This window comes from Lygodium microphyllum, chromosome 6, assembly GCF_053477565.2.
Source record: "Lygodium microphyllum isolate KBCC chromosome 6, Lygodium_microphyllum_v1.1.10, whole genome shotgun sequence".
NCBI classification, from domain to species: domain Eukaryota; kingdom Viridiplantae; phylum Streptophyta; class Polypodiopsida; order Schizaeales; family Lygodiaceae; genus Lygodium; species Lygodium microphyllum.
In genome coordinates this window covers 146783754-146809764 of record NC_141140.1, presented here as the reverse complement: position 1 = coordinate 146809764, position 26011 = coordinate 146783754, and the positions used below count along the sequence as shown (strand labels likewise).

The 26011-nt window shown below is 41.6% G+C and overlaps 1 protein-coding gene across 1 annotated transcript in view; it reads left to right on the top strand.

Annotated features, from left to right (window-relative positions):
- The window catches only part of LOC148035264 (uncharacterized), a 49837-nt gene that overhangs the window by 2523 nt on the left and 21303 nt on the right, over window positions 1-26011 (top strand). The window contains exons 3-6 of the mRNA XM_087680265.1: window positions 93-399; window positions 1739-1996; window positions 16403-16570; window positions 16663-16842. Of these exons, the coding sequence (XP_087536391.1) occupies window positions 93-399; window positions 1739-1996; window positions 16403-16570; window positions 16663-16842 (913 nt within the window). The remainder of the gene's footprint in view (window positions 1-92; window positions 400-1738; window positions 1997-16402; window positions 16571-16662; window positions 16843-26011) is intronic.

Here is a 26011-nt window from a genome sequence, read left to right as displayed (position 1 = left end):
TAGCAAAAAGCATATTGATTCATGTTACTGATCTGTATGTGTAAACATTTTGTTTTAAATTTCTTCTCTAAGTTCTCAAAGGGCATACACAGGTTGACTTTCTGGTGGTCTAATGTGGCTGTACTAAGGGAAATTATCTCCATGACCTTCAATGCATCATCTTCATCGCCTAAAGCAACAGCTGTTGGGAAATCTATGTCATACATAAAAAGCAGAGAGTTGAAAACCGAAACACGGCATTTTTCGAGTGGTACAAAGCCAGTTGGCTACTATTCAAATCATCTTGCTGCTTCTGCAGCTAATACTGATGACTGGACAGAACCAAACACTTTCACTGCTGCATTGAAGCATTTGGAGGCATGGATCTACACCAAAGTTGTTGAATCTGTATGGTGGCAGGTGCTTGGCTATCCATAATCTTCTCTATTTTAGATTTGATTGGCTGTCTTTGAGAAATATCTTACATTAGGATTTGGCAGTTTGACTTGGATCTTTTGCGTTGTTGCAAAATAACCTTGGTTAGGCTGTTACCCACAAGTATAGGATTTGTTGACTTCCTGAGCAAAGCATCAATGCCAGTAGGAGTAGGGATTGTTAAGATTGCTCAAGCCTCACGGGTTTGGCAAGCAAGGGCCTTGTCACATCATTTAGAGGGCTTCGGCATGTACTGGCATCATTGCCTTATGTGATGACTGAAGCCAGCAGGTGTTAAGTGGGAGGGCTTTAAAAGGCAATCAAGTTGTTCTATTGCAGGATAAGGAATGTGATTGACCAAAGTTTCATCAGAATAGATGGTACATCATAGACACCACTGCATTGGGGAGGCATGTTATTGTGAATAGTATGCATATGAAACATTGGTAGGACTCTTTATATCAATCTCCAGGCAACTATTCTCAGGTCAATAGTATTCCTTGCTAGGAAGGTGGAAAGTATCATTGAAAGTGAAAAATAAAGCATCACTGTGGTGTTTTATGTTTCATCTGACCGTGACAACGTGGGGAAAGAGACTTTTCTTGGTAGGACTTTCAGGCTCAAGGTGAATTGCAAGGTCCGAGTACATGAAAACATTTAAAAAGAATCCACCTGAACTTGCCCAATGCTAAAGGCACCATAAAGTTTAGTCAAGAGAACCTTGCAATAGGAAAGAGCAAAGCAACAATGTTTTCTTGGTCTTCTAGATCTTGTAGGCTATGGTTTTTTCAGAGGGTTTATTGGGGTGATTTCTGAAATAATGGTAGCAAGAGATTTGGGCCTTTAAAAAGAAGGTGAATCCAGGAAGTCCACATTGTCCAAGGGCTCTAACTTTATCATAATCCTGCCTGTGAACATATACATCTCCCTAAGTGCTCAGTTTGCCCGTTGGATATTGGTTCCATCAACATCTCTGATGTAGTATGAAGAAACTGAAGGCTGCTGAGAGAAGCTGAACTTGTGAAGTTTTGTCACTTGTTAATGTTTGGAGATAGTGCAACCATTCAGATGTTTGTTCTTTCCTTGGTGTTGAATGTAATGTGCTGGTACTTTCCCTGCTCGAAACCTGATATTCTGGCCTGTTTCTGTAATCCAATAGATCGTTTGAAGTGGTGTTTGTCAGATGAGCTCTATCCTAATGGGCTGAACCAGAATCTTTCATACTTTCAAGTAATCAGTGTGGGAAAACTATAATGCAATCAAAATGTCATAAGTGATTACATTTCAACTAAACAATGAGAAATCTGAGTGTTCCTTTTTGCAGATATTGACACTACAAATGCAGAAAGCAGCAAATCCTACCTTTTGTGAAATCAACCAAGGAAATGATACGATTGAGGATGGTAGCTCAGATGAAAGAAGGAAAGAAAACATAGCATTTGGTGCAGAGTTTGAAGATGGCATGCACAAAAATCTCTCAGTAGATATTTGGAAGAAAGCATTCTCAGATGCATATGAAAGGATGTGCCCTGTTCGAGGAATGGGCGTTGATTGTGGATGCCTTCCCATGCTGAGCAAAATGGTGAGTGTTTAGTCTCCTCTCTCTCTCTCTCTCACACACACACACACACGCACGCGTGCGCACACACAAGTATGCATGTTTATTTGTGTCATGCACTTATGCATACACATCAAGATATCACTTTTAAAGAATTTAGTGTACAAATGAACTCCAAATAGAGGTTTGGAAACTGTGGTATGAAGTGTCAAGCGTAATGAAAGCTGGTCCATGGGTCTCTTACAAACTCTTTATAAACACTTCAAAATGGTGTGTCAGAATAGTATGGAGCAATAGAAGTAAAGAGACATTGGCCTTCAAAACTGCAATAAACACAAAGGACAGAAAAGAATAGCAAGAACACAAGAACTTAGAGAGAATAGACTTGGGAAATGGAATCCATATACCAAGGCTCAAGTGTAGTACAATGGCATTGGTTGAGTGTGCAGCTACTAGAGCGCAGTAGACTCCTCCTCTATCCCACTAGGAAGCAGACATGTTGTAGGATGAGCATATAATGCATGCTTGACAATGGAGAAGCATCCTTTAAATAGGCTAAAATAAATACATAAAAATGATCAATCATTGATTAGCTGTAGATGCAATAAATGCAGTCGGCCATAAAAAATGATGTAGTCACAAAAATGAAATGCCCATTGGCTATGGGTCTTGGCACCAACATGTATACACTACTAACACCCTCTCTTAGATCATTGGTGATCAATACAAAAAAATATATAATGATCACGGACTTATCACAATACATATAACAATGATTAGATAGGACCATGGATACCCAATCAATGAGTGATCAAGCCACCACCAAGGTGCCTTGGAAAGATATTGACATCGATGTTGATTATACCAATCCTTAACCATAGAAAGTGGAAATAGCTAAATCTTGATGCTTGCCATGGACCAACTCTCGGAAAGCACATTATGACCATGGATTCCTTGCCTCTAGCCAGACCGTCGAAGTTTCATCATGTGAGATCAGACTAGGAGTAAAGACCACTCTTTTTCAAACATCCCATTATGAACCTAAAATGCAAACTTGCTCTAGGATTTTAATTTGCCAGACTTAGTTGATGTTGTGGAAAGTTGTAATTTGGATCACCTATGTATGGATGAGGCTTGGATGTCCCCCTCCACCTCTCACACTTCCTCTTTGGCATTGGAGAGTTGTACGAGATTACATCACCACCACTGGGGCTAGAAAGCTAAAGAGGAGGTCTTTGGGGCCTTTGCCTTTAGTGTATGGTGTGAGCCAGAGTTTGAATTGGAAGATGATGATGACTTGTTGAAAGAGTCTTTGCCCTTTATCTTTTTCTTCTCCTTTGTCACTTTGCCTCTAGTTTCTTGCTAGCCTTTTGGAGATGCCTCTTCTTGTCATAGTGGCAGCACCGATCTTTCTTCTTTTGGTGCTTGTTAGTCCTCTTTGAAGTTGCAAAAGCCTCTTTCTTGCTATCAAATTGAGATGGTAACCTCCCTTGCAAATTGAAAGAAGCCTTGTGCTCAAGCAATAGAGGCCATATGATCAAAACTGATAGGTGTGATTGATGTTTGGGCTCGTAGGGCATTAGCCAGCCCATCAAACTTTGGAAGTAGCTTGCAGAGGACAATCTCCAATATATGAGCTTTCGAAAAAATGGATTGTGAGTTGTGAAGTTGATTCTATGGTTGTGTCACCTTGAGAAGGAACGATTGAATCGTATCAAATGTTTCGAACTTGATGTTCTGTAGTTGACCATAGAGGATCACAACTTGCATGGTTGATGGAGTCTCCTACATCAACTGCAATTTCTTCCACACTTCAGAAGATGTTTTGCACTGGAAGAACTTCTTTCTATGCACCAAAGAAGAGTGGAGAGTGCTCAGGTATTGTCGCAGTCCCAAGTAAGAATTGCTTCCTCAAAGTTATCTTTGTCCCAATAATTTGGAATAGGAGAAGGTCTTCAAGGATGCAAGATCTCACTTAAAACAACGTATTAGAGGCACTTCTGCACAAACCAACATTTCATGATTGCAAGAATAGGGTGTAGTGATGGAAGTGTGAGACTTTGCTATAATCGATTGCACAAACACAAGAGAGAAGATAAACATTGTGAAGAAAAAAAAACATTGCAAAGAACTCAGAATAGAGAGGCTCAAGAAATGCAATCCATATACCAAGACGGGATGATATAAACCCAATAGCGAGTCATTGGGTGTGTGGGCAATGGCACTGTCTTTGTATGTAGTAGGACTTGCATGTGAAGGTGTATGTTGAATGACAATGGAATGAGGGAGCCATAGCCTATAAATAGACCACAAATGTGATTGCATAAACACGAGAGAAAGAAAACATTGTGAAAAGAGAGAACATTGCAAAAGAACTGAGAAGACAAATGCTTGAAAAATGGAATCATATACCAAGAAGAGAGATGGTATAGAACAACAATCAGTCATTGGTTGTTTAGGTACTAGCACCGGCTCCCTCTCTCCAACAGGAGTTGCATATGAAGGTATATGCGCAATATAATGTAGAGGGAGTGCTTGGCCAATAAATAGGCCATCAGTGAGGTTGAGTGCGATCAGGTCGGCCCAGAATCTAGCGCCACAAAAATACAGTTGGTGAGCCTAGAAAATGCTAGTTGGCCATAAATAGACGCCCAAAAAACAAGTAGACCACATCATTGTTTGGTAAAAGATACCCAACCCATTGGAACGTGCACACAGACGCACTCATGAAGTGACAATGTTTACTAGCACCCTCTCTCATATCATGGGTGATTTGGTACGATACAATGTACAATGATAATGGCTCATTATAGCTCATACAATAATGAACATCGGATAGAATCATGGATATCCAAGTAGTGGGTGCACAAGCCGCCGCTAAGATGTTGCGGAGAGAACTTGATATCGATGTCAATCATACTAGCTCCTAAAAATAGAAAGGAATCATAGTAGCTCTCTATGCTTGTCAACAATGCCTTTGATCTAGCATATGTGACCAACTCGTCAACAATGCCTTCGTAGTAGCACGTGTGTGAGAGTGCACAATGGAAGAGGAATATGAACAAGGAGGGCGAAGGGAAGAGAAAAGAAGAGAATGGAAGATGAAAATCTGCATTGAACTTTGAAAGAATATTGAATACAAAGGGATTGATCAGTCCCTGCTCACAGCCCAAGGTGTCAGTAAGGGCATCAGATCAGGCTGGTGACGGATGGCAGCACTCAAAGATGGAGGAATGACCTGAATGTCATAGTGTGTTGAAACCTACAAGACTAAATGACCAACCAACTGAGGGATATTGCTGTAAACAGCAAAAAAAGCCCAAATTTGGGGGACTTGGTCAAACAGGGGGAAAAAATACTGGTTGACTTCCATTTGGTGAATAAAATAGTGAAAACGCTAGGAAAAATGCTGGTCGCCATCATAATGTTGGTTGTCTCATCTTGTTTGGTGTGAATGCAGTCAAAAACTACTCGAAAAGAAATGTAGAGGCTGGAAACTAAGCAGCCAATATGAACACACTTGAAACCCGATTGAAAAAGGGAGAATGAAAAGAGATGGTTAGGTCCAACACATCACGAAACAAACAAGCTAACTCAACCACTCGAAGGTGTCAATGACAAGGGGTGAAGAAGGATGGTAGTTTGGCGGCAAAGAATTGCCAATGGAGACAACTCAGGATTTGCTCAAGGATACTTTGCATAATGAGATACAAAAGAGTATACTACTTGATGAGAATGTGCATGTAGCAAGTGCCACTTGGATAGTGTTCCTTGTGGAAAAATTGTTCACTTGTCCAAGTGCCCTTTACAAATATGATAAAATCATGAAAGGCAAAGGAGAAGGTATAACTGTTAGCAGAGTATGTCAGCTTGTGTGTGAGTCTGAGCATGTATTATGGTTGGGCACATTAGGTCGTTATTTTAGGCATTTTTATTGTGTAGCATTTTATGCTATTGGGGCATTTATTGTTGCCAGTTGGCCAGCATTAAATGGTGGCCAACCTGACATGTTTTATGGCATTATTCATGCCTATATATATTCTGGGCTCCTCTTTCTCACTTAGTTCAGTTTACCACTTGGAGGTCTTGTGGAGAGAGGAGCTGGTGCCGGTACCCACGCAGCTAGTGACTCACTATTGTATGCGATAGTCTCGTGTCTGATATATGTATTCCATTTCCCAAGCATACATCTGATTTCTTATCTGTATTGTGTTCTTTCTTTCCCTTTCTCTTTTGTCTTGTGTTTCACTAGTTTATTATAGCTTATATTTACGTATCCATTGCTGCACCACTTCTGACATGGTATCAGATTTCAGGATTTGTGTTCTTGCTGTGTTTTCTTGCTGATTTCAGGATTGTTTTCACCCTTACTGATTAGGTGACTGTTGCTCCATACAAGCGACCCGTTTTCCTTGCGTTTTTTGCAGGTTTGCCATCGTCTACTGTCTATAGCCCCTTTGCGGCCTGTGTTTTCAGTTTTCAGGCTGCTGCGACAATTTTCTAGCCTATTTGTGGCAGTACTTAGTCTACGTTTTGGTATTTCTAACTCCTTCTTGGTTGGGCGACTGTACCTTCAAGCCATTTTTGACAGTTTTTGACTGATTTTTTGAATTTTTGCAGCAGCTTTTGTCTTCTTTGGTCAGATTTTGGGTTATACTGTACGTGAACTCTTGTTTTTTCGTAGTCTGTACTCTTGTTTTGGCTGTGTTTCCTCTCCAAATACCTTCTTTTCTCTACTTCTTTTCTAAATCCTTTACAGATGGCTCCTCCATGCACATCCACTGATGACAAGCTCCATGGACTTGATTATTACACGTGGAGTGCAGTGATGAAGGCCTAGTTTATCCAAAGGCGGTTATGGTATGTGGTTGGCGGAGCTATTGCACATCCTCAGCAACCTTCTCTTGTTCCAGTTGATTTTTATGAAGACAACCATGAGGAAGCAATGCTTACATGGGATTCGGATGATGCCCGTGCTTACTCGGCCTTACTTCGGTGTATTTCCAAAGAAGTCTTATCAGTGGTCACCTCATGTAGGATAGCTGCAAACGTATGGTCGAAGTTGCAATTGATGTATGAGGATTTTTCCACTATGAGGTCCGTTACTCTCTATGGCTAGCTCCAACAAAACTGAAGCTTGAAACCACAATCCAATCATTTCTACTTCGAGTTACCCACATCCAGGACCGGCTCTGCACTATGTCTTATTAGAGGCACATATTGTTGGTATGGTAATCTATAAGCTTCCTCAGGAGTTTGATGGAGTGGTGAATGCTTTACAGATGCAAACATCTACAACTCCTATCAGTTTTCTTCATATATCCTCGATACTACTTGAGTATGAGGCGACTTTGCAACTACATTATGGAGGTTCAAGTGAGGCTCTTGTAGCTTCAAAGAGGGGTTTGAAGATGAAGAAGTCCAAGGCCCAGTGTCATCACTGTGGCAAGAAGGGCCACTTGCGGAAGAACTGCAAAGAGTTAGTGGCTTCCAAAAACAAAAAGGAGCAAAAGGTGAAACGGGATGTGGACTCCTCCGATGAGTCATCATTTGCCTCAGATTTCGACTCAGATCCTTCGGCCAAGGTGAAGTCCAAGGCACGGAAGGGATCCTCTTCTTCGGATTGTGGGAAGAGCTTGGTGGCTCCTTCCTCAGCTGCTTTCTAGTGGTGGTGATGTTGTCATCCCTCACGACTCTCCAGTGCGAGAGAGGAAGTGTGAGAGGGTGGTGAGATGGGACAGCCATGCCTCATCTATATTTCTATACAGATGCACAGGATCCAGAGAGGGACGTTCTTGATGCATCGATCGTAGTTTGGCAGGTACAAATCCAAGAGCTAGGATTGTCATCCAGGTTCATGATGGGCTGGTTTTTTGATAGAGAGTAGGTGGTTTTCGTCTAGAGCTCACATGAGGGGACACTTTGGCGGTTCGGCCAAAGAAGGGGAATCCATGGTCATTTATACGCTGCGGCATTGGTGACAGGATGGTCACGTGTGCTACATTAGTGGCATTATTGACAGACATTGAGAGCTGCTATGATCTTCTCTATCTTCAGGAGCGATCGATATCGACATTAGGTTCTCTTCGAGGCACCTTGGTGGTGGCTTGATCACCCATTGTTTGGGTATCCATGGTTCTACTTGGTGGTTCTATGTTGTATGGTTTCTGATTCATTCTCATTGTATCATTGTCTTGTATCAGATCACCCATGATTTGAGAGAGGGTGTTAGCAGAGTATGCCAGTTCATGTGTGAGTCTGAGCATGTATTATGGTTGGGTACATTAGGTAGTTATTTTAGGCATTTTTATTGTGTGAGTCGGCCAATATTAAATGCTGGCCGACTTGACATATTTTATGGCATTATTCATGCCTATATTATTTTGGGCTCCTCCTTCTCACTTAGTTCAGTTCACCACCTGGAGGTCTCGTGGAGAGAGGAGCCGGTGTCGTGCCCATGCAACCAGTGACTCATTGTTGTATGGGATAGTCTCATGTTTGATATATGGATTCCATTTCTCGAGCATACATCTAAGTTCTCATTTGTATTGTGTTCTTTCTTTTCCTTTCTCTTTTGTCTTGTGTTTCAACAGTTTATTACTGCTTATGTCTATGCTTCCATTGCTGCACTAGTTCTGACAATAATGAGGGGAGGGAAAGGCTAATGTCCATGACAAGTGTCGAATCTTGTAGAATACCATGAAAGGGTAGGAAGTCCCTCTCAACCCTGGATGTTGATGTTGAAGGAGGAAGAGGAGCCTAATATGAGTCTCTGTGTGGTGTTGTAGAACCATAATGATGAAGATGAGAATGAAGCACCTCGACTAGAAGAGCGAGGTAGACGTCACCGCTAGGATAGCATCAAGAGAGATGTTGCACAATCTACCTTGGGAGAGGAAGCCTCCATGCTAGTAGAAGAGTAAATCTCCCAAAAAGATGAAACTACCAAAGGGATAACACGCATTCCATGTTTTCAGCCTAGGAAGGACCAGTGCAAACTTGCATGTTAGCTCTATATTGAAATACAAAACCCAACAAGAGAGATCAGAACATGCAAAATAGAGATCAATAATGAGATGCTCCAAAGTAAAGCAAAGTAGAAAATGAGAGCTAAATGAAAAATAATGTAGCGAGTGGTGTGTGTGAGTGAATATAGTGGAAGATTGAAGAAGGAAGGACTTAGGATGTGGCCACCATCGCTTACGTTGTTTATCGGTAGGTTGTCGTTGGTGAAATTGATGAGATGGAGAAGGGGTCCTTACATGGAGGCGTCGAGGATGGCCTAGGAATGGATGCAAAGAGTACAATGGGTGAGGAAAATTAGCTAATCCTTTAGGGGTACTGAAAAATATAGGTTGTTTAGGTAGTCCATGTGCTAGGAAGGGTGTCACCCTTGTTTTGACTTGCCTTCATATCTTGTAAGTTCTTGCTATTGCTGATTTTCCCTTGCGAAGAAGAGACAACTAGGCCCCTCTTTGAATAAGGATATGTGGAGAACTTCTTGTGGATTTGATCCTGCTATCTTGTGTTAACACAAGAATTGACACTTGAACTTATAGAAGGTTGGAAATTAGGGCAATGAGATAACGTGTTGAATGAAATGGAAGTATTTTTCAGGTAGTTTATTAAAAAAAAAAACGTAACCTGATCATCGTTTGACTTTGGAGAGTTAGCAATGACAAACTCAATGAGTAAGCACCGATATTTGGCTAACTTGACTTTTAGATCATGCCTTTTTCTTGATGGAAAACTCTTGAAGCTCAAAGTCGAGATTGATACGTTGAGTGTGATCTTGCATCGCATAGTGGTTGATGAGATGAGTCCAATGCTCAAATTTGATAGGAAAATGTTGTAATTGAGAGTGGAACTTAGGAAGCAACCCGTACATAAGCTCAACGTAGGCTGTGGCATTGCAGGCTCTCCATTGACAAATGTACTCAAGGGGAGCGAGTTGACGGTCTCACATTGGCTCAACCAACTACTAGGTCCCAAAGTCATTGAGATTCAAGCACTTGTTGTATGAAGTTCAACCAAGTAGTGAAATTTGATCCATTAAAACAAGTCTTATCCGTGAACGCATTCTTGGCGGTTGCAATAGGAGCGGTAGTGCCAGGAGATGGATAAGATGCGTAATGGGAGTAGGGTGGATAGGGTGGGGGAGTGGAGATTGGAGTATACTTAGGAAGGAATCCGAGAGTGCCCACCATGTATGTGGGAAGTATGCACAATGGATCCAAATGTGGGTATGGAGTTTGGGAATTGATTGCGTATGGGCATGGTCATCGTATGAGTAGCCCATGAAGGAGAGAGAGGGACATGTGGAGCAGAAGATGGAAAGCCTTGCGTAGGAGTGACCCATGGACTGTGTGACAAGGCACCATAAACAAAGGATGGGAATCCTTGTGTCTAGAAGGTTGATAATTTGTTTAGGGGTAGTGAGGGGGATGCCTATCATAATCGTCCTAGGGTGAAAAAAAGTTCTCACTTGTGGAAATGTGAAAGTCACAGTATTAAAGGGTGGCATACCTCTCAACAATGTACCATGGTGCAAAGAGGTAGTGAAGCGAGGATAGGTAGAATATGATATGGAGAAAGAGAAAGTGCTAGGAGGGGAGATGGAGAATCCAATTCCTAGTGTGTTGTATGCAAAAGTGGAGTGCAATTCAAGGTTTTGGAATGAAGAAGAGTTGAAATTGAGGTGTGGATTAGAAGAGGGTGGGATGGGAGGGATTTGAGAGGAGTGGCTTACATGCTCAAATGAAACAAAAGATGCAGATATACTTGATGAAGGATGTTTGCTTGGAGAGCCCCTTCTATTGAAGTTAACATACTTAAAATCATCTGGATCTTGCACTCCAAAAGGAGAAACATTAGAGGGTTTTGATTCATACGACTCAAAGGGGTTGTACAAACTTGACATTGGGTCTAGTTGAGGTGACGAAGATGGGCCGCTATTCGTCCTGTGTGTTGTATGTCCTCCATGATTGGAGAGATGATTAGTCTCACGAACTAGTCCTGATGTAGTAGCAAAGATGGTAGGAGAGGTGTAAGCACAACTATATGTGATGCACAAGTATTCTTCAAACTCCTTCTCTAGGATTTGTTATGAGACTAAAATTTTGAATAAGAGAAGAAAAAGAAGGTGAAGGTGAAGGCGTGGTGTTGTCTTCCTCATTGAGTCCATAATACCTCCTTCGGGCCTCCAATGATGGAGAAGCTTGATAAGACATTGTGGGATTTCGAGGAGGTGTCTAAGACATTATGAATCAATTAGGTGTTGTCCGTGTACCTTGCACAAAACCAAGCCTCCACAATATCTGTAGGATACTCTTTACAAGAGCATCAACTTTGATACCATGTGAAGATATGCTAGGGTTTGCACCGAGGAAACACAAATTGTACGTTCACGACTTAAACACAAAGACGACCTGATGTAGATGATGGAAGCTGATCGAGGCTTGCGACAATTGTAGACCATGTAGGAGTAGTTGTTGGGGGTTGAACAGCTACTAGAAGAGGGCTGATGGTTGAAACCTACAAGACAAAGATGAAACTGAATGGTGGGCAGCTTGTCTATTTATAGAACTGCTCCCGGAATTAGGGTTTTGCGTGTGGGACTTAACTCTCTAAACAGCTCCCCGTTTTGTTCAATGAAACTTTTGGTAATTTACTGTTTTGGGGCTGTTTTAATGAGCTAATCAGTGGGAAATGACTTTATAGCCCAACATGAAGCCCATTGAAATATGGGCTGATCTCTTGTCATGAATAACCAGCACTTCTTGGGCACAATTTGTCCCTTGATTGTGCTCAAATTATGTCTTCAATCTCTTGCATGCAGGCCACAATAATTTGGGAACGGGCTACTCCTTGGATCAGCCACAAATTAATGCCTTTAAGTGCTACACCAAGGACTTGGCTCTTCAGTAATCGAGTACAGATCCGGAGGTGGCTGTGGAAACCTTAATTTTTGTTGTAAATTAGGTTTCAGCAGCAATTTCTACAATTTCTCCTCACCCCAAGCTGGAAATGGCTGAGAACTGCTGAGGGATTATCAGAGGATGAGAGAGGAAGCTCTAGAGAGAGACTTCACAATTCGGTCCCCGACAAGTGCCTATACCAGCTGCTGCCCTGATTTTTTGCTGTCTCCTGCTGATCTATGGGCCTCGTATAGCTGTTACCTTGCTCTTCTTGCAGTAGCCAGCAACTGGGAGGCCAACTAAATTGTCGATTGCTGCTCCTTGGCCTCTTGATGGCTGTTGGCACCTGCTGTAGCAGCACACGCGCATGCGCGTGCTCACACACACACACACACACACACACACACACACACACACACACACACACGCTCTCTCTCTCTCTCTCTGAACCTCCACACAGCTTAGAATGGTTGGAATGACTCTCAACCAGCACCAAACAGTTCACCTAATTTGTGGTGGTCATCTTGACAAGTGGCAGCCTGTTTTGCACTTACCAACCTTCTAGAATTAAAGCTAGTAATCAATTTTGAGCTTTAATTAATTACCTTTCAGAATTTAATTTGTGAAAATTAATTAGTTTATTGATTTGACCCTAGCCAATACTTGGAACTGCCTATCTAAAATTTATGTGCCAACTCCATGGGACATTTAATTGTCGCGACATGGATTGGCCTTGGACTAGCATCAATTTATTAATTGATGTCTATTCCCACAATGTCACCACTAGACATTTAGTGGCCCAATTAATGACCTAGACCCAAGTTGACATGAAGTACCCACGAGTACCTCTTAGGCATAACTTTGTACAATTTTTGCCAATGTCACCCACTATTCACTTGGTTTATTTAGGCTGTCATTGTGACTAAAATGACTGGCACTTCACACGTGCACCTCACATGTGCACAACTCAATAGTGCCAAGGCTAAGCATTAAAAATACATGTCCTTGTGACATCTCTATTTCTGACATGTTGCAACATTGTCTTGCAAAGTGCCCTAACTTGAGAATATCAGAGGATTTTGTCTCATGTAAGAAGGATGTGGACTATGGAGATGAATATCCAAATACAATCACCATTGGTTGAACCAAAGACTTTGGGAGACTAGAACAAGCTATTGGTGCAATGAGCAACCATCTTCAAGTGCTAGTGTAGAAGCATAGTCAGAATTTCACACTAGCTTATTCAAAGCAGTCTCAAACCCCTCCTCATTAGAACCACAACCAATTTTCTCTCTCTCTCTCTCTCTCTCTCTCTCTCATATTGGGAACCAATCACCTTTGAGAAACGACTTCTTTAGTTTACACACTTTATTTAGGGTTTTGCACTGACAACCCCAAAAAGGACTGGTGTCCACATTTTGGCCACTTTTTCAGTGGGTGCCCACACAGTGGTGTATCCTAGACAGCTTATGCCTATAATAAGGTAGTCACTTCATTCATTCTTCACCTCTCTCTTTAGTTATTCTTCACCACCTTCTTTGGTTACCACCACCACTTCCCTTCTCTCATCAACCCCTTCCATTGCCCTCACATTTCTTTAGGAAGACATTGCAGTTCGTGGCTTGTGGCTGCCTTCACCCTTCATTATTTGCTTTAGGCGTCTTGTTTCATCATCAGGCCTTGTGTTTGGAGCATCTTCCACTTGGTGTCGCTATCATCTACTTAGTGTTAGCACCCTTCCCCTTTAGGCCCCATCTTCACTTGCGTTTTTCAATTTGGAGGTATTCTCCTTGCTTGGCGTTAGCATCCTAGCTTTTGGCAGCAATCTACATCACCGAGCGTCAATGATTTCATCACTTGTCTATCACAAGGGCTGCTGGGACCTTCGTTTTTGTAGCTTGTCTCCTCCTACACTTGGCATCACTCGTGTGTCACAGGCTGTTGGGACCTGCATTTTTGCAGCCTGGCTCATCCTCCATCATTTGGTGTTAGCATTATCTACCTAGCGTTAGCATCTGGGCTGCTCTCCCTATGTTTGATAGCTTCGACACTTTGGGATTTGCGTTTTGCTCCCCGCGTCACTCCCCGACATCAAAGGATTGCGGTTCGCTTCCTTGATAGCTGATGATTATCTTCCACATCTTCGACAGCATGAGAGGATTGCAGTTGCTCCCTCAACAACTATATTTCACCTTCTAGTAATTACTTTGATAGCTCATTGCCCGGAGGACTGTGTTTTGCTCCCTTCATTGTGTAGATTTCCTAGAGGTGTTGTTGCTTGATTCAAACAGGAGTGTGCAATTATCTTTTGAGCTTCAGCTCCACTATATCAGCTTTTCTTCTCATAGCATGGTTTAGTGCATTATCACTATGTTCTTGTGTTTTTGATTCTCCTCTCTTAGGGTTTGCCATACACACTTTGTGTTACTCCCCGCAAAGCTTACTATCTCTCTACACAGTCGCTTATTTTGACATGGTATCAGAGCATAGACGTTATTTTGACACCACCAATACCTCACTGTATTAGCTTTTCTTCTCATAGCATGATTCAGTGCATCATCACCGTGTTCTTGTGTTTTTGAGTTTCTCTTCTCTCTCATTGTTTGTTGTACACACTTTGTGTTACTCCTCGCAAAGCCTATTGTCTCTTTGCACTGTTGCTTATTTTGACATGGTATCGGAGCATATTTGTTATTTTGACACCACTAGCACCTCTCTCCCCTCAATAACATTACCACCACTAGCACCGCCACTGCCACCATATCTTACTCTCCCCCTCCTCATCAGAACCACAACCAATTCCTCTCTCTCTCTCTCTCTCTCTCTCATATGTTGGGGATTAATCATTGACATCTCCCCTCAATAACATTTCTCTCTATATCACACACACACACACACACTCTCTCTCTCTCTCTCTCTCTCTCTGTGAGACCCATGGCTGCATGTCCCTCTCCTCCTCCCCCTCACACATGAAGGTCTTCTATTGTCATTGTGATAATCAGCAGACTGTCATGTATATTCATGGTAATTAATAATTAGCTTGCATTGATAAAGCTTAATAGGGGTCTTGTTGGAATCATTTGCATGTTTCATAAAGGTATGTGGATGCTGATGAGATTTGACTCCTAAGTCCATCTTGTGTAGGACTCACTAGTTAGGGTTTTAAGTTTAGGATATCACACTCATTTAAGCATGTTTATTAGCATTCTCATTTGACATGGATTCATTTTGATTTGAGAGACTGGTATGTTTGAATTGTTATTCACCTATGGCGTTATGCTTCTTCTACAACCAAGGTTATGGTTGATCATGGATGATGAATGGGGTATATAAATATTAGTTTTATGTATATCATGGGTTTGGGCAATGTGTGCCACATTTAGACCATTGGGTGGCAATGCAAACTAGCCAATTGGATTCTCTGTGGGTCTTGGTTTCAGGCTATACGTATAGGCATATACTCTTGTTCATCATCATAGCATCACCTAGCATCCTCGGAGGGAGGGAGACTAGAGGCATTGTGGGTGGTCAATAGAGTGTTGGTTACCATGGTGGTATTGTACTCATTCTTGTTCTTTTGTCTATGCGTTCCATTGCCTGTTCATGGGTTCTCTTTGAGTTCATTGTCTCTTTTCTGTTCAGTTTTCATCATGTTCTGTGCCTTGTGTTTATTGCTGCCACTTGTGTTGTGCACTTTCACATGGTATCAAACGTCTAGCTTGCTGGATCCTAGTGCTCTTGTTTGCTGCATTTTGGTCTGATTGTGCAGGTGCTGAACGGCTGTGTTTGTTAATTGGAGTGGCTGCTGCTTTGCATGGTTTTGGGCTGCTGTCCATTGGGTTTTGTCTTCCCTACCATTGTCCCTAGCTGGGCAGCCTGTTTTGGAGGTGGCAACAGCATATCCTCTCGTCTTCCCTTCTCAAACCAGCTGCCAATCTGTGCATTTGCTCATGCTGACGTCTTGCTGATTGGACTGATGTTTTGGCGTCCTATGCTGATGATTGGCTGTTCTGGAATGACCATTTTCCTTTTTGGGTGCCATTTTGCACTTAACTGCTGATTTTGACTGACATTTGGAACTTATGCCAACTAAGGTTGTAGATGCTGATACGTGCTGCTTGAACTGTTGAATATGTGTGTTTTGTACATATTTACACTCCGAACAGTTTGTACTAGAGGGTATTCAGTGCTAACACTCAACTTTGTGTACTATTAATCCTAGTGTCTGTGGTAGTTTGTGTTTGTATGTGATTGAACTGGGACTTCTTGAACTGTTGAAAATTGTATTTTGTTTGGGCTCTTTGACCCATGAGTTGCCCCAGGTATCTCTCTCTACATTTGGTTTTAAGGGTTCAATTACATATGCGCCATGTCAATTTGAATAGTGACTAGTCTCCTCAAAGGGTTTGATTCTAAGTTTGTATTTGTTCAATTTAAGACACAAAGTTATTTAAATAGCAATCACATGCAATGCATGATATCTTTTCAGAGACTGATCACATTCATATAACAGGTTCTAGAGGAATGTGTTGTTAGATTAGATGTTGCCATGTTCAATGCTATACTCCGAGATGATGAAGCTCCTACAGATCCTGTTTCTGATCCAATAAGTGATGCATGTGCTTTACCTATATCTACTGATGGTTTAAGTTTCGGCCAAGGGGCACAACTGAAGAATGCGGTACAACATCATACTTCACTAAGATGGGCTACCATTATTTCACATCCAATTTTGTTTGGTTCTTGTTTTCACATTTGATTGGTGTCTTTCAGGTTGCTACTTTATCTTCATGGATCACAAACTTACTTGGTAGAGATGGAAATAGCAATGTGAATGGCAGTGTCTCTGAGGATGATGAAAAAAACCGAGCTATATTCCCTCTATTGAAAGCTATGGGAGGGTTGCTGATGCTTCCGAAACACATGCTGATTGACAAATCGCTAAGAACAGAGGTATATGATTTCTGTGGGAATACCAACGATATTGCACAATCTATTGACATCATTATCATTTTTTTCTGCTAGCTTGTGATGGTAGTAAAAATTGGTAGTAGCAAAATAAAAATCACATTATGTTCTCCATTTAGTAGCTGGCTGTTAGGTGTGGAGTAGCCCTTAGTTGTGGGACAATAGGTCCATTATCCTATGAAATGCTTTACATTGAAGAGGTACGAAAGGTCAAGGGTGAATTCAAACCCAAAGTTCAACAGTAGAATTATTTATGTTTTATTGTTTGATTTGATTTTTGCTTGTAAGGCAGTCTTGACTTTACAGCTTTAATACCCAAGGGTGTGTATGTGAGTATCATCTGAAAGCTATGTAGAGCTGCTGCCTATGTTGGAGGAGAGAATGCTAAGCTGATAAGTGGAATCTTCTATTAAAGGAGCCTTCCAATCACGAAGACAAAGAGGCCATGGCCGATCTCACCAAGGAAGGGGCTGTCTGATCATACAGCTGTCAAATAAGTTTAATTTATGACATGTTTTGCACATTAGTGCAATTTAAATTTCACTTATTTGCTTGCCCAGTTTCCCTTGACCCCTATTTGACATAGTTGAAAATTCTAGCTTCTGATACTACATAGTTCTCAACAAACCAATGGTAAATTGTGTTGGGATACTAGTATATCTGCTACCCGCCATGAGAGGAGGAGAGGGGTATTGAGGGACGAATTCTTAAGTTTATTGTTTTAACTGAAACTGAAAACTGAACTGATTTATTCAATTGAGAGGATCTGATAAATCACAAACTTGAGATTGGAAAGGTGTCATATTTTAGATTGGCTTGAATAATGGGAAAATTATAGCAACATTTGAAAGGTGGGGCAACTGTATACCTCTTATGCAGGGAAAATAGTCAAGGATGGTCATAGTACATATTTTGCCACCCAGTCATCTGTGGATCATTTGCCCCAGTTATAAAGTGCTGGCGTTTATGTTAGCTTCAGACAAATGGCATAATTGCCCTTCAAAATAGGTCAAGTGACAAACTTCACATAAATGCCACGCCCATACAATTGTGTCTCATATTAGAGAAGTAACAAACTCATTATGCAAATCCCTATTTAGAAAACAATCTTTTTGATGCATGTTGTCTATGAAGTGTTGCAAGTGTAACTAACTAGACATTGTCATATGAGAAGTCACAATCAATACCTAAACCTTGACCACAAGTCTAGCGGTATAACCAAGGCCACTATTTGGCTGGCCTTTTAATTTACTTACCCAGTTAATGCTGATGGAATTCTGATGTGGCATTTTACTGCTTTCTATTAATTTCTATGTGTATGGTTGCCAACTAACACTCGTCCTCTAATATGAGAGAGAGAGAGAGAGAGAGAGAGAGAGAGAGAGAGAGAGAGAGAGAGAGAGAGAGATGAAATGAAATGATATACTAGCGTTTGCAAAAGGCCAAAATGACCTATGAGACCATGAGTTACAAACATGTGTATGATCATACAACAATTTGAACAAAATATGTAGCACAAAGCAAATGAGAAAGAAACTAATTAAAGCTATGCGTAGAACATAGAACTCTATCTAGTAACAATTAGCTTATGGTGGTAAAAATTCATGTACATATGGAGGGCCTAGCTCTAGTCGGTGCGATAATCTCTTGTATTTGCATGAAGGTGTCGTCAGTGTTTGTGTTGAGGTCTAAAATGTCTGGATCAGCTCAGGTGAACGGCTTGATCAATCAATACTCTCTGTTTGTGTGTGGGCTGTGAGTGAGCCTCTTGTGTGGACTAGGGCTGTAATTGTATGGACATCTTCAGAGTCTCCCTCGCAAAGAAATTTGTGAGCTACCTTTGTGAAGGGCCTTGACATCTTGGAGCAGCTATACCCTTGAGGAGTATGTCACAAAGTTGTCGTATGTCTAGGAGGAAGAGGCCAAGGCATCACTGGTCAATAGTGGAAACGGCCACGAACCTTATAATAAGCTACGTAGCGGAACTGAGTGTGGAAGGCTACCCCCACAGTGGTGTTAATGGCATGATCTACTGCATCTTCGAGGAGGCCTGGTGATACTGAAAGGTCTTGGATGTGTGTATCAACATTGGTGGAGTGAGTACGTAGTCTGCTGTGCTGATACAATGTTGATGAGGATAGCATGTGGAGGTGCTGGATAGGGGGTATCTAGCCAAGCCATTAAGGATGGCCAACTCGTGTATTGTGCCCATCTCCACAAGGTATCTCCCATATTCTGCAGTTTCCCCCATTTCTTGGGATGTCCTCTCTAGTTGTAACTTCCACACATCCTACTCTTGTAGTAGCTCCTCTAATGCCTCAAAGAAAGACACTTAGTGGCGTGCTATCCTAGCATTAAAGTCTCCTAGTAACATAACATCTCCCTCCTTTGAGAACTCCCAAATATCCTCATCCAAAGCCACATTGGTGATTGCCCCTTGGGTAGGGCATACCTAGATGTGGTAGAGGGAAAATAGCATATGGCAACATATAAGGTGTGCTCTTGACCACCCACTCTCACCCACATGTATCTAGATTGCTCATTTTTGTGGGTTACCTAGATCATCTGCTGTAGCTCCTCCTTGAATAACACTGCTACTCCCCTCGACCCTTGGTTAACGTGGTTTGTGCGTGTCTCCTGCTTGCAAGCAGACTCCTACCTATAGCTTATTACACATCAGAGTGTAGTATGTGGTCCCTCATGTGTCTTTGAGTAGAACACTATATCTCTCCCTCTAAATACTTAATGTCTCCTCAAAAGCTTTCACATCTAATCAGAGGGCTCGGTTATAGTTCCAAACTACCACTGCAAGGTTGGTCCCATAGGTCTCACACCGTCATTTGGTGCGTCTCTCCATGACTACCACTCTCCCTCCTTTGTAGAAGGCAAGTTTTCCCTCCTCCTTAGTTGCCTTAATTTTGGGCATGCACTCCCTTATGTGGGCTAGTTCGCCACTCAAGAATACACCAGTCCCCTTCGATGTATGACGTTGAGCTAGGAAGTCTCTCTTGGCCTCCATGGTGGGGAAGTGGAGGATGAGTACCCGCTCTTTCGAGCTCTCCCCTCTGCTTTTCTTACTCACTCTCCAAGCGGAGATGTGTGTGTCTTTCTTGATATTCATTAATGTGTATAGCTCCTTGGTGTCCTTTTCCACTTTTTAATGCATCTTTAGCCCCGTCATGCGAACATGGAGTGCTCTCATTTTCCTTCTTTTTTCCTTCTAGTGTGTTGATTATGGTTGTCGTAGATGTGTGGGTTGGGTGTTTTTCCTTCTTTGCAATTTGAATCCATTGTTCCACCTCCTCTACTTGTTGTTGGGTTTCTTGAGCATCTTTGCCCAATGGCCTCCTTTGTTGTCTCCTCTTCCTTTTTTTAGAGCTGTTGTACTAAGTACTTCGTGTTTGATGTGAATGAGCTTCTCGGTCTTGCTAGGTTGAATTTCTCCTTCTTCTAGCTTGGGGCTGAGTTGAATTTGAGTCAGTTGAATCTCCTCATCTTGGGCTTCAATCTTCAATTCCGGCTTTTTAATCTTATTGTTGAATTTCACGTTCACTATACTCAATCCATCGTCGTACTCCTTGACTTTGTTGATGGCATTGGTAATCATCTGCTCTATTTGGACCTTCTCCGTTTGGGGGTGAGTTCTTGCTGTGCTTGTGGAAGAGCTCAATTTAGATAGCCATTTCGATGTACAGATTCAAGGTGCTTTAGGATGGGGGGAAACCATTTCAGTGTGGGGGGAAGACATAGGGATTGCAGGCGTAAAGAGGTGGCTAGAGAAAGGTGACTCGATTGCAGGTGCAGGGATTGTAGGCGTGGTAGCATGTGGTGGTGGGAGGAGAAGCAGTGGTGGGAGGGGAGCAACTAGTGGTGGCAAGAGAAGTAGGTGGTAGGACAGGATGGGAGGAGCAGTTGGTGACGTGAGTAGATGGCGGGAGATGACGGGAGGGGCTGTTAATGCAGGGGCGATGGGACCATAGGTGGTGTGTTGGCTTAGTGGGAGGTAGAAGGTGAATCGGACGGGACATGTCGAGCAAAGTAGAGTAGAAGAGATGCTTTTCTGTACATCCAACGTGGAATTTTCGCATCATAAATCTATTTCGTACCCTTTGGCTAGGAAAATTTGGGCTCTTGAGATGTCAAATATTTGGCAAGCAGTGGTTGGTCTATTGCTGTGCCCTTTTGATTGGGTTTTTGCCAGGGCTAAATATTCCACCTTGGTGTAGACACATATGAATGTCTTGTTCGAGTTTTTCAGATTTTAGGGCTGTTGGCATAATTGGATCACCTAGAATGCTTTCGTCTTTGACTCTACTATGGGTGTTCAGGGAGACGTAGCCAAACTCAAGGGTCTTCTACATTGGAAGCTAGATCTTGTGTAGCATGTTGATCTCCCCAGGGAGGATTTAGCTCCTTGGCATATGGCAATCTCTCCTGTTTCTTTGTTGCGACTTTCGTACTCTTTTAGTTATTTGGTCTTTTGTAAAGTGAGTTTGTGCACGATGGCCTAGAGCCATTTGTATCTTGTAATCATGTAATCTTGTACTTTTTTTGTAATTCGTAATTAATACAATCACCTATGAGAGAGAGAGAGAGAGAGAGAGAGAGAGAGAGAGAGAGAGAGAGAGAGAGAGAGAGAGAGAGAGAGAGAGAGAGAGAGTTGCAGTGGACATGCGTGAGTTAAACATTGTTTCTAGTCGATCAAGTGGTGGATGCTTTGGGACCTAATTCGGATGTTGAGGAAGGGGAAGCCATGGTTCCTATACCGAGATGGAGGTCCCTTGTTTCGAGGTTCCGCTCGGCCTTGATGTGCAACCACTGATTGAACATAGCAAACATGCAGCAAATGCCTCGAGGGAGGAAATTGATGGAATGCTGCGAATGGATAATTAGGTATGCTCCTGTGCGTAGGTCATGTCCGTCTCACTGAAGACTCTTAGGACCTTGATTGGGAACGCTTATTGGAGTTTTCCAATACTTTGTTGGGTGATTATCTTCAACTCAATTTTGAAGCATTCAGGATGATGTTTTAGATGCAACCATTGATACCAAGATAGTGCTTTATTCTTTATTGGCATTTTATGAAAGAGGGGTCATCCCCTTTTTTATAGGCAAGATCCTAGTGCTTTCATGGATCCGCCAATGGCTCAACTCAATGCTATTGGGTGACTATGTGAAGGAAATTTTTGTGGGACCATGGGGGTTTTACCTATCTTGTGGAATTGTATTAAAGGCTTTGCAAGAATCCACAAAGCAACAATAGAGTCTCTTCTTCCTCACTTGCACTTGCTCAATTGTACCTCTTAGGATGAAGATGTAGTCAAGTGTAGAGAATCCCTGTTTGAATCCAGCCTGTTCTGTTGCTCTCAATCTCCCTCTCTTTGTATATGCAGAAAGCTTCACCTACATTGCTACTCTATATATCTTAGCCAATGTGTGGTTCACCATGATGGTCATGTAGTCACCCATATCTATGGGATCTTCAAACTTGTGAATGGGCATGATTATATGCATGGTCCACTCGTCTAGGAAGCCTTCTGCTAGAGCCTTGTTAAACATTAAAGCAAGAAGAGGAGCCAAAATGTCTATTGCATGAAGACTTAGATTGTTTAAAGATTTCCTATTTGAAATAAGGCTAAGCCAACTTTTGGCTTTTGCTCATAAAGTCCTCTTTTCTTTGCTTGTTGGTCTGTTGATTTGAAAAAAGCCTAATGCTTGACAAAGCTCGCATTCCATCTTTAGTTAGCCATTTGACAAGTTAACGAGGTTGGACACTCATGTAAATTGGGTTATTGTTTAGAAGTGCTTACTTTGTATACTTATGTGCTCCATCAATTGTCCATGTTGTAGGCAATCTATTGCTCTTCTCACCATATCATGTGTGAAGAAGGCGGATGTGGTAGGGTGAGGCTTTGGTTGTTGAGGAATCAATATGGTTGGTGTGGTATATTATATAGTCCCTTTGCATAGGAGTGCCATGTCTCTGGGTTGTTGATGGGTGTGAGATGGCATACCTCTTGCAGTTTGCGCCATGTTGTGGCTACATCTTTGCTCATAATAGATAATACAAATCCCAATACTATGCCTATGCATATACCCGCTGTTTACCACAAGTCAGGGTCCTCATCTACTTATAGGCTTTTCTCTTTGTAATAGACCCTAGTTCTCATTGAATTCAGAGGTCTTTGCATAGCTCCCTATACTCATCATCATACCATTTGTTCTAGGCATGGTCCTAGGTTGTGTGAGTACTAGTGTGCGTGGAGTGTGAGAAGCTTTAGAGAGTAGTTGAGTGTAGGATGAAAGTGAGTTAGGAGGTGAGTGTCCCTAGGAGGGGAATGCCCTTAAATTGTGTGAGCCTATCATAGATGTGATGGTTGTATATGTTAGGTAGCTCGTGTGTGAAATAGGTGGTGAGTCGGGTGTGGGAGGTGGTGGGCAGTTGGGCATGGTGAGGAGGATATGGTGAGGGATGCTCTAATCACGCTAAGGGAAATTGTCATGAGGACGTGAAATTTTATTGCTTTGCTTAGCATTTGATTAAAACTTAATCAAATGTGAAAATGTGACTTGAACTATGAGGTGCAAGCTAATTATTTCATAGTGTGGGATCCAAGAACACGAGATATTAGTTGGTGCCAAAGGCAAAAATGTAATAAGTTATGCCTGATAGGTACTAGGTGGTACCTTGTAACCAGGCTTCCTTCTCGGATAGGGTGGTAAAAAACCTAATTAAGCACTTAATTACAGCAATGAAGAAATTCACAAAATTGAAATGCTCACTTTACCATACAATCTTGGACATTGGACAGCCTATTGGCCCCAAAATTGGTGCTCCTTTCGGTATTTCTTTGACTTTAATTGCTAATGGATCGAGTACAAGTTGAGATTCCACAATCTTCTTTGATGATCCAAAATCCCCTTGCTGTAGATACAATCAGTAGGCAATTTCAGCCAATTGCCCCTTGATTTTCACCTAGGAATTGCACAAAATGGAACCATCAACTGGCCAAATGTTCCCTCAATTCACAATGGATGGCTTAGCATATGAAATCCCTGTCAATCCCATGAATTTTAGGTGCTGATTTCAGTATACGATGCCTTCTCTTGTTGGCACAGGTGCCAAGGTGGCTTCTAAACCCTAAATTTTGCAGAAATTTAGGGTTCACAGTAGAGATCTCTGTGTTGTCCACCAAATTTGACTAAGATCTACTCAAAATGGTTGAGAAATGTTGAGATCTCTTGAGAATGGGTTGGAGAAGGTGAGAGAAAGCCAAGATGAGAGAGAAATCTGATTTTCTTCACTAGAAAAACCCTAAATTCTGCCTCTTGCCTACTCCAGTTTACATCTAATGTAGTCATCTATTGCTAGACACCTTCAAAATGCTGTCACTTGATCAACAATGCTATTGCTAGCCCTTAGAAGGTGACTCCTTGTTGTCCCTTGCTTGCTGAGGCCCCTAAATGGCTGTCTTCTGTAGCAAATTGTTGTTCTCTAATTAGAAAATGGACCAGTAGCTCTCTCTCTCTCTCTCTCTCTCTTCCCTCTAAGTTGCAAATTGATTGAATGACTGAGACCCAACCCCTAGAAATGTTTTCTCAGTTTTCATGGGCATTTTTGCGAAGTGACAATATTCTAAAACCATTCTCCTTGGCATCCCTTGCATGTTGAGGCCCCTAGATGGTTGTCTTTTGCAGCACATTGATGTTCTCTAATCAGAAAATGGACAAGTAGTTTTCTCTCTCCCTCTCCCCTCCCCCCAAGTTGTAAATTGAATGAATGATTGAACCAAGTCCCCAAAACCGTTTTCTCAACTTGCATGTGCATTTTTGCCAAGTGGTAGCCTTCTAAATCCATTTTCAGCATTATGCATCAATTTAATTAATTTTTAAAATTAAATAATCTTGAAAATTGATTTCAATCCTTTTGACCTTGCCCAAAATTAATTGTGTCCACTCGTAATTAAATTGGCTATGCCATTTGCAACCTAGAGTGGTTTCCAACCTCTGTTGACTCTTAGACTGACACTAATTAATTAATTAATACTAGTCTCTATTGTCACCGTCGACACTTATTGGCTAGTTAGCATAACTTATCACAACTTTTGTCTTTGACACCCACTGCATCCTTGGGGTCCTTGGTGTGTTAATATGGAATATTTGCCATGTGCATCACGTGCTAAATAACCTTGTTCGTTTGATTAATAACTTAATCAAATGCTATCAACAAGATTAAAACATCTCAAAATTTCATGTCCCCGTGACATACTTGGTGCCAAATTTTAGCCCAGACCAATTTAGTGGCCACTAATGTTAGTAGTGATGTCAGAGACTAGGTATTAATTAATTAATTAATACTAGTCCGAGGATCAATAACGGCTTAGGGATACTTGGAAGACAAATTGGCCTAGTGAATTTAATTATTGGTTGGTGGAATTATTTTTTCTTGGCACGAAAATAATTATTAAATTAATTTTCAGAATTAATATTTTAAAAATTAATTTAATAAGTTGGATAATGCTGGAAAATGAGATTAGAAGGCTACCACTTAGCAAAACCTACCCATACAAGTGGAAAAAGTGTTTTTGGAGGTTGGTGGAAGTTTATTTGAGCTATTGAGAGAGGAGGTTGTTAGAGAGCAAGGAGATGTTGTTGAAGTGATTTGCAGCCACTAGGGACCATTCCTATAGTTGGTGACAATAGTTTGGAGCCCTCCAGGAGCAGGCAATAGCAGCCCAAGGTCCTTTTGGTGAAGGTGATAGTATATAGGAAGGGGCAATAGGCTTTCTGGTGGTTCTAAGTTGTAGATGATAGCTTCTATGACTGTCTGAGCAAGGCAACAACAGTTTTTCAGCATTTCTCGTGATGAGACTTTGAAATTTCTCTCTCTACAACATTCTCTCTCATCCCCTATTCATCTCTCAAGTTATATCAATAAAATTTAGTCATTTGAGTCATTAGAGGTGGAGATATTGAAAAATCTATGTTGTAAATTTTAATTTATAGGAGAAACTGGGGTTTGATAGTCACCTTGGGATATGTGCTCAGAATTAAGGGCTTAGGATTTGAATTCCAATAGCTGAAATTAAAGAATTTCAAGGAGATTCAAGAGGCCAGATAGCCAATATTAGATTTGGGGCTGAATTTGTTTTTC